We start from the raw sequence: 14004 nt of genomic DNA on the forward strand, positions 1-14004 counted from the left end.
CCTGTGCGGGGCCAGGAGTTGGACTTGATGATCCTTGAGGGTTCCTCCCAGCTCAGCTTACTCTGTGATTCTCTGTCTGGTTTTGCATATACAGTCTGAATTAAGTCACAAAGCCACTCAGTAAGTAGTCTTCTAGTGATACTTTAATCACCGAGTATGTTGAATACAGATTTTCAGCCTTTTTGGATCCACATCTACTGAATTGTTGATGAATTCCCATGTGGTGAGTAACAACCTTCTGAAAACAGATTTGGCTTCACCAATGTCTTGCAAGTAGCTGGAGTTCCCTCTGCACCCAAGGGCCACAGCCCAAAACCCAGTGTGTAAGCAGTAATGTGAGAGGAAATGAAATTACTAACCAGCCACCAGCTTTCTCCTTCACTCAGAAATTCTTGGAGCCTGGGTACTAACACATTGGCCTTATCTGATTTTGGTGTCATCGCTCTCTGGCAGATAACAGTGAAAGGAAAAAGGATTTCCAAATCCATAATACTCAATGAGCAGATCTGTAGTACTTGAAGGTCGGGTAGGACGCTCAGCTGCTTTGAACAATTTAGTATGTGTTTATTTGCATGATGCCATATTGATTGATTCCATCTTCCTGTTCTGCAAGGCTGAGCTGACACCTATGGTTCTGGTGTCACAGCAATTCTTAACCATATGGTAAAATTTGTCAGCAAAGAGCCCCATCACCATTTGATCCAAGTGGGAGTTTTGCTGTGACCTTGTTGACCGATTTTTACTGTAGCCTGAAGAAAAATGGTTTCATTACCTAGATGCAAACAATTCTGTGATAAAGAGAACAAGCCCAACAATAATTTTAGTTGTAAGTGGCCTAAAATTAATGTTCTGGTTCTAGCAGATATTCAGATCTTTGCAGACCAGAGCCTGGGGAAGAGAGAATAGCATGGTGGAGCTGTATTTAACTTTTAGGTGTGCAGTGATTTCTTTGATTTTCTGTGCACTGGAACCCAGTGGGAAAGTGTTAATCACAATAGCAGTGATCGCACCAAAAGCAAAACCTGAAGAGCAGGCAGTGGATGGTAGGTAACAAGAGAACTCCAGTTTTGTGGAAATCCAAGTTGTGGCTTGCTTTTTGATTCAATTTTTCTATTTTGACAAAGAAGGACATCTAGAGTTCCATGTAGAAATGTTCCATGTAGAATGAACTTCCTAAATATACTGGTATTTCCTACAGTTCATCTGTGTGGAATGTGAGCTGACCTTGTGAGGTTTCTCTTTTGCAGGCTGTGTCCTAGAGAAGCCCATGGAGTGACTGAGGAAGCCTGAACTTGGCATGACAAACGTAGTGTGCCTGGGAAACTGAAGGATGGTGCTTGCTGGTTGATCCAGTGTGGTGTCATGTAAGGGTGGAGGACTGAGAACTGCATGACATGGGTGTGAAGGCTGTCTGTCCTTTGGGGAAGCAGATGAGGCCTGGTTTACATACAGCTTTCACAGCTTCTGTTGGATTGCTTGTTGTATTCATGTGGCTCTGTTAAATGTGTAAGAGCAAGAGCACTCATTTTCAAAGAGCTTGCTGTTTGCAGGGACAGTTGAGTGGTTCAGCCAGATCCTGCTTAGTGTAGGTGGTTCTTCAGGAGAGGGGGCAGAGGACAACTCAAGCTCCTTACTCCCCACTTTCTTCAGAGGTCATGGTAATGTTTTCTGGTAAAGCATGCCAGCTTTGTAAATGTGACTGACTTCCATTTATTCCGGGTAACCTTATGCTAAGGTAAACCTGTAAAGGTTTCTAGTGGACCTCAGAGATTTTCCTTTTAACTGTGTTTAAATCTGATGTACGTAGATAGTGGCTGTGTATGTATGTTTATATATATAGTGTGTGTGTGCTGGAACAGAGTTATTTTTTTCTATAGTAGCTAGTACAAGGCTCTGTTTTGAAATTGTACTGAAAAGAATGCTGATAATACAAATGTGTTTTCTTCATTGCTGGGCAAAGGGTCAAGACCTTTTCTGTTCCTCACCCTACTCATTCAACATGTAAGCTGGGGCTACACGATAAGTTGGGAGGGGGCACAGCCAGGAGACCTGTCACCAACTGACCCAGGGGGTATCCCACACCATGTGGTGTTATGCTCAGCATATAAAGCTGGGGAAGAAGAAGGAAGTGGAGAGACATTCTGAGTGATGGTGTTTTTCTTCCCAGGTAACCATCAACCATCATGAATGATGGAGCCCTGCTTTCCTGGGGCTGAACACCTGCCTGCCCATGGGAACTGGTGAATGAATTCCTCATTTTGCTTTGCTTGTGTGTGGATTTTGCTTTATGTATTAAACTGTCTTTGTCTCAACCCACAGGTTTTCTTACTTTTACTCTTCTGATTATCTTCTCCATTGGCTTCTGTGCCTGTTTCTAGTGGGAAGTGAGTGAGTGAGTGTCTGAGTGAGGCTTAGTTCTGGCTGCAATTAAATCACAACTGCGTGTGTATATGTATATATACGTGTATCGTATTTTTTTAGAACTCAAGGTGTCTTTGTGTAATACTGTCATGTGCTGGGATGTCTCCAAAGCACCTGCTTTAGGATGTGAATTAGAATAGGAATGCCTGGCAGGATCCATGTACTTTTGGATTTCTCCCTTTCTAGGTCCCTCTCTGGTTACTGGGTTGTTGTGACACATAAACTTAGTCTGCAGATGCACCCTGTTGTGGAGAACTGGGTGCCCAGGTCTGCAGAGTTGTCTGTGTGCACTGGGGAAACCTGCTGAGACTCAGTGCTCCCCCAGCTAGAGTGGGCCTGTGAGTTCCCAGAATGGTGCTCTCGTGAGGAATGCTTATTTGTGTTTCCAGTGAGAAGCTGGTTTCAGCCTGCTTGTGTATTTTAGCTTATGTGACGCATGGCTAAAAAAAGAGAACTCAGGAAAACAGCATCATTATTCCTATGCTGTAGCTATTTTTTCTGTCCCCATAAATCTCACATTCTTGACAGTAGTTCTACTCCAAGAGGAAACTCATTGACTCAGAGAACTCTCTTGGGAGATTGGCAATAGCATAACTCTGGTCTGGGGAAGGGCTGGGGCAGGAGCTGATGGCTTTCTAGGGATGGACACATCCCAGGACAAGTTAGGAAAGCTGCTGATAGCGACATGAGAGCTGTCACCTTCTCTAACAGCTCTGTTACAGTGAATAACTGAGCTGCCAGGGGCTCACTCTCAGGAGATGCTGAGCTCAGGGTCTCAGTGGAAGTGCTGGTATGTGGGCAGTGTCTGGACACAAGTACTTCGCTTTAAATAATGTTGCTTCGCTTCAAAATGGCTTCATATAATTACTCTGTTTCATGATGAAACTGCTAGTGAACCAAGGTGCTGGGGCTATTTCTTAACTTGAGTAACTGTTTATTACTGAATTTTGAATTATAAGCCAGTTTGCAAAATTCTGTTCCCATTTAGAATGATTTTCTTTGAGCTACACTATGTAATTAATTCCACTTCATCATGTTACTGAGTCATGGCTGTGCAACCGCACGACACATTAACAGGAAACTCAGAAGTTTCAGTTCACCTGGTCTGACTGTTCACAAGCCATAGTTGGATACATGTAGGTCACTATATAAAGTGGCAGAGTCTTGTAATATGTACATGACTTTATATACGGAATTAAAAGAGTTGCTGTCTGGTGGGAGGGTTAATAGTGGTGCCTTTGGTGCTATGAGGCTGTGTGCACGAACATGATCTCAATTTACCTTTTTTCTCTCTGAGTCAACTGAGTGTTGATTGCTATTGTTAAGTCTTATTAAAACTTCTGTTTATGTTTTACTGATGTTGGCAGGAGCTTTCTGAAGAAGCAAACCCGGTGGACTAACATCTATTGCAGTTACATTGACCCATGTTTTTGCTTTTTTTGTTTTTGTATTAATTAGTTAATCCTTTTGGGACTGCAGTAGAAGTTACTACCTCAATGGTCATGGTAATTACATGGTATTAATAAATTAAGAACATGGGTAGCAGCAGTATAGTGTTGTTTCAATGTATCTCCAGTATATAAATGTTTGTGAGAATAAAGTTATTTAAAACAGAATGTTGTTGGTGCCTTTTTGTGTGTGTCTGTGGTTGTTGTTTTGTTGGTTTTGATTTTTTTTTTTTTGTCCCAGAATGTAATTTAAAACTGAGACAATGAGTTCCTCTTGGATATTTTATGATACGAAATACCAGCTTTATGATAAAGCATCTTAGAGTTAGGAGACCCAAAAATTATGTAACAAAACCAAGTGAAGATCAGAGACAAAGATCTTTGATGAAATATCAGATATAAAAGCCGAAGTGTTAGTGTCAGAGGAAATGTGTTACTCTGTGTTACAAAAATGTTACAGCCAGAGAAGGTAGGAAATCGCTCAAAACCCCTGAGTCAGCAGTGCCTGTGCTGAGAACTGTCTCCATAGTCTTTTTCAATCACCTAATATTCCCAGGCTTAGCAATTTCATTAAGGCTGTTCACTCTTCTTTAAAATACTCACAATTTCTTACCTAACATTAAACCTATCTCACACACGCACAGAGAAAAAAAACAAACAACAAAACAACAAAAAACCTCCGAAAAACTAAGCAAAAATGTACTGGTCAAATGTTACATATCCTTTCCCAGTCTCTGTATTGGTACCATTTCCTTTGTAGAAACTGAATCCCTTCTGCCATTCCTAATGATTGTGCCCAGAAGACATTTGCCTGTATACTAGGATGTTTCCATAAGGAATGTCTGGATTACAGAAAAGCTTGTTTTCAAGTTTTGTAGAGAAGAATCAATTTCCATTACTGAGGTTGCTACTCATTGCTGGCCAGAGAGCTGACTAAAATAAGATTTTACTGGAGCTTGAGCTGAAACAATTTTATAGTCTACTTTAATCTTTGGAAATTTGAAAATCGGGACAAAAGCAGGAAAGTACTGAGATAAAACGGACCTGACTGCTGACTGCTTCACAAATGAGCTGGAGCAAAATGAGATGAGTGTGACCTGAAACCTGAGACTGAGTATTCAGTTTTAGGTGTTACATGACCTATATCCCATTCATACAAATGTTTAAGGGGAGAGAATCTCATTTCCAAATAAAAGATCCAAGAGCACAATACACAATACAAAGGCTCATTTTTTCACATGCCAACTCTTGACAATATTTCTAGCCCAGTGGCCAGTCCTGACATTTCCAATAATGCAGTATAATGCTGGCTTTGAAATGTACTAAAATGTACATAAAGTACAAATGTACTTTAGTACATTGAAAATGTACTAAAGCCCAAGAAAATTCCTCCATACTAGTATGTTGCTGCTGATACACAGTGGCGGAACATCAAAGTATAGTAGTGGTTACTCACCTGTGACCTCATTCAAAGTCAGAAGGAAGTATCTGTGGCTTTAGAAGCAGATGTGATGCGGAGTTCCAGTCCTCCTCAAAAAATCCTCTGTCTTCAAAATGGGTCAAGAAGTCATTGTCGAGAATATTTACCACTATGGTTTCTTAATGAATTAGGGAAGTTCCATGTAATTAGACTTCAAAAGTTAAGAGGTGAGTTAAGTGATAGGATAGAACTTAACTCTTGGGACAGTAGCAGGGAGAAGTGACCCATGAACAATTTCAAAATAATTTCCTTGATTAATTTTACTTGAAAAAGAAATACAGAGAGTACTTTATAGAAGATTAAAGGTCTTCGGTAGTTTTTAATTAAAATGAAAGCAGAGAAGATATATTTTCTTGTAAGAATTTTGTATTTTGAGCAGTGCTACTAGCCATAAAACATTAAAAATATCATTAAACCTTTTAAAAAATAATGAAATAAGAAAGGGAAATTACTTCCCCCTCATTCTTCAGATGAATTTTGTCCAGTTTACTCTTTCTCCACAAAGCAAGACCCTCCAGTGATGGTTTCATGCAGAGTACTACATTTTAAATGAAAGACAGCTTTCCTTCCACTGATCTCTCCTGCCATGCAGTCCAGGGTAGCCCATTTGGGAAGGGGAATCTAACCAAGAAATTTCCCTGAGGTTCTCCCTCAGTGCTGGACCAAGACATTGTTTTCAAAGGTCTATTGTATTTCCACCTCAAATATATAAAAAAGAAGTCTCTCTCTGGATTTCAGATGGGGACTGGAGTAAGATCCAGCTCTAGCAGTTTCTAGCCCCATCTTTCCATGGGATGTATCACTGGACATGTATCTCCCATCTGGGGTGTGTGAGCCACTGAAAAGTGGTGGTAACTGAGACTAGTTCTTTGTTCAATGCAATCTCATAACAGAAATACAAGACCCTGGGAATGGGAGGCATATCTCCACTTCCAAGGAAATTCTATTGACACCTTACAAGGAATCACTGCAGCCATGACTGTGGCTACACCATAGCTCCGTGGTACATCCAGGACCAAGAGTCCTGGGAAGAGGCCAGGAATGATCTGATGAATACGGGAACTGTAAAGTCTGCTCGCGTTAGTGTCTGGTAACACCTTGGCCATTTGCTTTTGGGCTGGACCATACTCAGAGTAAGCTAGAGGGATGAAAGATAGTTGTAACTCACAGCTGCTCACAAAAGGGTAAATAATACAAAAGCTATAGGAATGTCATAAAAACATAATTTGCAAAACATGAATTAATGAACTTGAAATATGTAGTCCAGCATCTCATCGTCTGGAAAATAGCAAGGTAAACTAAACAACTGAAACAGCCTCAGAAGGAGGACATGATGGCACAACCAAAAAGTAGCATGGCTGAGACCGCTAACAGTACAGATGGAAGGCTAACTTAAAGTTTTCCATGAAAATAGGTATGTCCCCATGGATGGTTTCAAATAAAAGAGCAGGAAAACAGAAGAGGTCTTGTAATTACTGCATAAAAAGGGAAATAAGAAAGATTCAGCATCTAATTCCTCATTAATCTGCCTGATTCGGTTTAAATATTCATCAGGATAAGGGATGAAGTGTGCTCCTCACAGTGGTTTGAATTGATGTGTGTGGCATAACACCTACTTAGGTCATGCACCCTTTCCATGGGATTGGAGTCACAAAAAGGGGTCAGGCAGGCTGGATCTATGTCTGATAAGTGAGTGACCAAAGTGATGGAGAGGTAACATTTGCCAGAAGGACAAGAGGACAGGGAATCTGAATGCCTGTCCACAGCTCCTGTTCTGAGTATAGGACTTCCGTTCTGACGCATGAGGTGGTGGAGAAACCTCAGTTAGAAGCAGACTTTGGTTGTCAGACTGTATTTAACACCTGGGGAGGAGGAGTTAGTGGAAATACATTTCAGGGAGGGTCAATACTTCCAAGCAGCCTATCCATCAGGATTCTCCCAGTTTGGTCTTTAATGTCTGTCTTCTGGTTAAGTAAAACTCAGCCTTTCATCTTCTCATTAACCTGTACCCCCCTGGAACTACTAGCTTGAAATATATGTGGAAAAGAGTTTAGAAATGTATTCTTGAATAGCCTTGTGGCACATTCGTATGTGAACTAGACTGTTGACCCCCTGGGTCCAGACTCACTTTCTGCTGCCTGCTGCAGTCAAGATGCTGTTGGAGGTGGGTCATGGGAATGGGTACCTGACAGGGGCGTGGAAAAGGAGGCAGTGATGATGGCTCTAGGGCACAGATCTATGCAGACCTGATGTAGGAGGTGTCTAAGGACAACTGAAACAGGACTGAGACATGGAGGAATAAATTCATGCTGCAGATGCATCAGAGAAGGCTAAAGAATAAGCCTCATTCCAGTCAGCTTTTAACTGCTTCCTTTCAGGTGTAAGAAGAAGATCTGGGCATCTCAGGCCATGAGGTTAGGTTGAGAATGGCACTTGTCCTGAGAATCCGAGCCACAAAGAATGGAGCCCAGCCAGATGGATGCCCACCCTCAGAGCTCTCAGATATCCACTCTCAGAGGCAGTGCTGAAGCCTTGGTTTTCCAGATCTGTTTTCTCCTGTTTGTCATCTGTGTACCTTGTGGGTATTAGAAAACCATTTTACATTTATACCAGTTCTGTGTTCTCATGCATTACTGTCTACAGTCGCAAATTACTGTCTAAAGAATACAGGTTCCTGTTTGGAACACTGAATGGTATTTCAGACTGAAGGTGCAGCACTGCCTTCATGTTAGCAGAAGAACTTAAGGAACATGGAAATCACCTGGATAAGTACACCACCACAACTCTGGTCATTATACCTGATTACAGCCGTAAATATAGATAAAATTTTTGAAAAAGGGAATTTGGAAATCAGACATGTGATAAATGCAGTGTTGGTCCTACACAGTGTCAACTCAGAAAAGATTGCACAGTGATGTTCAGATGGCCAGTGACTCCAGTGGGCCACTGTGTGGGAAAGGGTATTTTCAGGAGCCACAGGTGGTCAGTGCTTTGGTTCTGATACAGTCTCTGATCAGTTGTGTGCACCAGTAAGCAGCAGTGAAACCAGTCTTGTACCACAGAAGATTTGATGGCTTTCTGTCATCAAACTGTTGTTATAATTGGGACAGGAGGCACAAACTCATGAATTTCTCAAACATTTTTATGCAAAAAGAATTCAGGATTCCTACCCTGGTAAAAGCCCCTGCTTTGCCCCACATTAATATTTGGGGTTTCTTTTTTTAGGAAACTAAAGATTATGATGGCCTTGAAGTTGTATTTGTGGGTTTTGAAGTGGTTAGGTAGTTCTCAGAAGAGGATACTGGAAAGTAAGAGACTTGCTGATGTCATTTTTATTTCACCACCAGTACCCAAAAAAAAACAGCTGAGAGAGATATTGGTGGCCCTATATAAGGTGCAGCTCACCTCCTGCAGAGCACACCAAGAATCACAGCAAAGGTAAGGCTTGCAGCCTTTGTGCTGCTCTCACTTTGCTTCATCCGCTCTCCTTGGTGCTAACGCTGGCTTCTCTCACATCAGTGCTGAGCCCTGAATCTGCAGCCTGCTGGGACGGACGATTCCAGACCGTGAGCCATGGCCTCCCTGCAGACCTTGTCCAGGAGCTTCCCAGGATGGGTTTTCTTCTGCTGCTGTTGCTGTCTCCCCCTTCTTCTTACCAGCCCTCTGCCTCTGAAAGGGACTTCTGCTGCCCATCATGCCTGCAGGCTCAGGAAGATCAATTTCCAGCAGCCCTACATCCGGAATCGCACCTACACCTTGGCTAAAATGGTACAGTTATCCATATGTTCTTCATGGTGGGATCTGAGGACCTACTCCTCTGTTGGTGCCGTTACTTCTAGCCTTTGACATTCCTCCCTCTTTCCCCTGCCTTTCTCCAGAAAAGAAAAACTGCATTTGCAGTTAAGGCAGAGTTTGGGGATGTGGAGCAGGTCTATTGCCTGCTGGCTGTGTAGCCAGGGGAAGCTGCTGCCTCTCCTCCTGCTGCTCTCCAAGGGAAAGGCAGCCCCTAGAACAGCACAGCTTCTTCTTTTCAAGCAGCTGCTGCCAAAGTGGGAAATTGTGAAATATGACATTAAATTTCTCAGTTTGCTCAGTCCATTTGGAGCTAGATCTGTCCATCACTCCAGTTGCAGCCAAGCCAAGCTGTCTTACAGTGCTCTGCTTGGGCAGGTTTCTTGGCTGCTTTTGCCATGGGTGGATCTCCCTGGGTGCACACCACCGAGCACCTCCCAGCAGCACTGTGGGCCACTGTGAGGTCGGCCACCTGCAGCATCTGGTTTAGTCACCATAACCACGATGACTTCTCACTTTTAAGTGGGGGACACGAATTCAGACTTCAGCTTATTTATTTTCCTGCAATACTTGAATCTCACCCAGCTGAGGGCAGAAACAGACACGATGTCTAAGCTTATCTACCTGTAACAGACTGTGGTGTCCATTCCCTCATTTCACCTGCACTTCCATTGCTGATGAAAACTTTTGAGTTTATTATTAATTTTTAAGTAAGGTTCCCATCACCACCTGACACTTCCTTTTTTCCTCTCAGGCCAGTGCCTCAGACAAGGACACAGACAACAGATTGATTGGGCAGCAGCTCTTTGTTAACATCAGGGTAAGCCTTACATGAGGAGTCTGCTCTTTGCATCCCTCTGCAGCACTTAGTGATCTCTTGCCTTGATTTAACATGACCTCTTACTTTCATTCATAGGAGAACAACCGCTGCTACCTAATGAAGAGGGTTGTGGAGTTTGTAGTAAAAGATGTTCTCCTCACTGAAGCCAAGAACCAATACCCCTATGTTGAGGAGGTGGCACAGTTCTTGGCATCCCTGACCTCGGAGCTGAGCAGTTGTGTGAGTAACACTGGATTTCTTTCCCTCCGACTCCCATTGCTGCCCCTAAATCTCAGAATGCTACAAGCAGTGGCAAAAGGCAGTGATATGAAAGGAAACCTCAGATCAAAGATATGAAAGTCAGAGTTAATAGAAAGGTGTGAAAAAGAAAAAAAAAACCACACAAAATACATCATTGCATATAGCTGTCCATCTTATGTCTGGATGTTTTCTTTCTTTTAGCAACTCTCAGGAAAGAAAGAACACATTGAAAAGAACCTGGAACAAATGAAGAACAAAATGGAACAGGTACATTTTTCCCAAATATTTAGAAAAAGCAGTTTCAAACCCCAGTCATTTAGTTGTATTAAGCTGACCTAATATGAAACAAACTTGAGATTATTTAGGACTTGAAGCCTACAAGGACATTAAATAGGGGATTAATGATATTTTTTCATCCCTCCCTCACTTGTCCTGTTAGCTCTCTGCACATGTTATGGTAATTTAAACCTTCAAAAGTTAGGTTGCAGGAAACTTATAAGCTAGTCTAGATTTGAATTAACTACTTTATGTCTTACGACATAATGACAGAATTGTGTAAGAGAATTAGGAAAATAAATTATTTATTTAGCTTCTGTAACAATCTTAATTTCAATTTTCTGAAAAATAACTAGTTGCTAAGATTTGCATTCTGCTTTTTTCTAGTTGGGAGAAAATGGAAAGACTAAAGCCATTGGAGAACTGGATTTACTGTTTGACTACATGGAAAATGCCTGTACTGATGCCCCAAAGAAAGGAGGTAGCAAGAAGAAAAACTGAAAAAATTCTGGATCAGGCTTGAAGAGATGTCTCTGCAGATCTCTTGTTATAACTCAAATTGATTAGCTGCAACTATGTCCATTCCCCTCAGATGCAGTTTATTTTTCATTTGTCAAAACTAGCAAACTAAGTGGGCAGAGACAGGATGCATATTGCTGTCTTCTTTGAAAAGAAAACTCCAGGACATTGCCTCTTGATTGCAACACAGGGCATTAGTTATTTACAAAAACACTCTTCTGTCCTCCTTATCTTCACAGGAAGGAGGCAACCATTTCTTTCATATACTGAAATTTGACACCTATGAATCAGCTTTGATTAAGGCAGTGATGTTTTGATGTGATGCTTTAGCCAGGATGTTTTGAGCCTTCTAGTTGGAAATCTCTCTTGCATATGTTGCCCCCTTCTGACCTTTGCCTGAAAAGTTGGTATTTCAGACTATTTCAGAAATAATTATGTCATTTGTATTTAATGGTAACTTATTTTAAGGTAATAATTATACAATACTTTTATTTATATAGATTAATTGAAAAATATCCAAGGAAATATATTTATGAAGCTTTACCGGATGTTAACACTGCTGTGTGATATTTATATGCAGATGGAACTTTTTATAAATGCTTGGATTTTAATTTATTATAATAAATATTTTGGTCCTCAAATATTGCCATTTGCAGAGCTTTTGTTTTGTCTTCAAACAAAAGGGACATGATAGACATTGTGCCTCTGGAGCTGCTGGAGTAGTGGCTGTATCCTTGTGCCCAGAAAGGATGCAAGCTCTTCCTGGGGCTGTGCTTCTTCACCACAAGCCTGCAATTTCAACTTCTCACAGGCCAGAGCTTATTGGAGAGCATGTCAGTCAGCCTTTCTTGTAGGGGATGGTGGGAAAAATAACATCACTCCTGAAAGTCATTGGTTTGGTTCACTGGTTCTGTCTCAGTACACACAGAGACAAGATCCCTCCTTGAATAGCTGCTGTTGAAAAGTCCCAAACTGTCCCCATGGGTCAGATGATGTGGAGACAAACAGGCAGCAGCTGCTAATGAAAACTCAGAGCTCTGCATTCCCACTGCTTATCCGTAGCATACTGAGCACAAATGGTGTTCTGCAGCATCAGGGATCTGAGAGTATTTCAAAGAGAATGTTTGGTGCCTATTCTCAACACAAACTCCAAGACATAAAAAACCCCAAGTTTTAAGAAACATGTTTTTAACCTGTCATTATCATGTCATGTCCTTCCGCAACGTCTCCTGGCAAAGACAGAAGAGTTGCCCTGGTGTAGCCTGGGAAACTGGTGACTGGATCAAGGTTAAAGAGGTGAAAAGCATCCAAATAATCAGAAACCCGGAAGAAATATGTAATAGCAGATTCCAGTAACTGCTGAAGTCTTCTTGAGCAAGGCCTTACCATTTATTCATCAGGGCAACAAGAATCCTGTCCACATTTTAAAAAATTTTCTCCTGAACCAGAGCAAATTAAAGATCAATTTAACAGCATCCATCCATCTATAATTTTGAACATGGTTTATGTGAACTGAAATCACAACACTTTATTGTGGAAAATCGCATATTAGACTGGCATATGATCCATTTGGGTGATGGATGCCTGTTACCTGTCAAACTAGATACATTCAACATGGTTTACTTTTCCCCACACTTTCATCCCCATATCACAACATATGATTTACATGCCTGTTCACAGTCAAGGCAGAAGTGACCCATCAATGACAGGCAGCCAGGATCTGGCACCACATGACAGTTTCAGGGATTTAACCATTATTATATATTCAGTTGGATATGAATTTCCTTTCTTCTGGGATAAGGAATGGTGTTGTCAAGAGCTATTGCTCAATATCCTTTCTCTTGTCACTCAAACTTGTAAGAACTGACAGCAAAGGAAGCGAATTTAAACACCAAATGAGTAGTTCACTTTGCTTTGCTGACCTTTGATATAAACAGTCTTTCCTTGAACTACATCTGTCTCCCTTTATAGCCAGTGGAGGATAAGAGGAATTATACAGGTGTTATTTCTCTGGTCTACAGTAGAGGTTTATAAAGATTGTGACTTTGGGCAGGATAACATGACTTTACTCTAAAAGTACTTGTTTTGTTCCTTTATGATAGAGACCAGATCATGAGCCACACACATGCTGTTCCTCGTTGATAAAATGGATAAACAACTTATTGCCTTCTTCTACTTCCTTTAGGTCTCTTCTACATTATCCTAATTGAGTTTCCCTACCCAGAAATGTCAAATCAGTCTCTCACACCGGGGCTAAACCCAGATTAAGACTCGTTTGCCCACAAAAACGTGAAAATGAAGTCAACTAATTATTAACTGCCTCAACCCTAAAAACCACCAGTTGGAAGGACCCTACCACAGAAACCTCATGAGCTGGAGCCCCAGAAATGTCACATAGCAAACTTTGTAGAATTTCCTTCTCATTTTTTCTTGCAGGGCATGTGTGACTTGTGGATACATGAAGAATGGTGGTGATGGTCAGTTTTGTACAAAAAAAGGAAGTAAAAGTTGGAGTGGGTTTCCCTTAAACAGGAGGAAATGTCTGGGACAAGCAATTATTGAGCAAAAGAAGATAAAAATGTAGTTTCAGTCAGGCAAACTGTGTTTTAATTCAGTTAGTAGTTCCAGCTCAAAAAAAGAAAATCTTTCTGAAATGTTTTGTTCAGACATTTTCTAAATAGTTAGTATTTTGGTTTTATGTGCATTTCTTTCAAAGGTTGAAAAGAGATTTGAAAGCAAAATGAGATGTTTCATTTTGAGTTGGACAAGTGCTTTAGGCTTACCCAAAACGAATTATTCTTTTCAGTTGGGTCACCAAAGAGAAACTCCATTATTCATGCAATTCTAATTTCTGCTGCCCTATTTTCCTTTCTATTTTCTGCCTCCAAGTCGCGGACTGTTTGCAATTCCCAGAGATCCTCGACTAGCAACCTTAGGGAAAGCACCTTCTCCACATCCTTCATTGAGGACACCTCCACTGTATGGGC

General features: G+C 41.3%; 1 protein-coding gene across 1 annotated transcript; it reads left to right on the forward strand.

Annotated features, from left to right (window-relative positions):
* Positions 1–8922: 8922 nt before the first annotated feature.
* Positions 8923–10999, forward strand: IL22 (interleukin 22; the record flags this gene model as incomplete). Its single annotated transcript, XM_083858803.1, has 5 exons — positions 8923–9117; positions 9896–9961; positions 10058–10201; positions 10424–10489; positions 10886–10999. 5 exons carry the CDS (start codon positions 8923–8925, stop codon positions 10997–10999), a joined length of 585 nt encoding a protein of 194 aa, XP_083714929.1.
* Positions 11000–14004: the final 3005 nt, after the last annotated feature.

Source organism: Zosterops lateralis, assembly GCF_965231275.1.
Source record: "Zosterops lateralis genome assembly, chromosome: 4".
Taxonomy (NCBI): Eukaryota; Metazoa; Chordata; class Aves; order Passeriformes; family Zosteropidae; genus Zosterops; species Zosterops lateralis.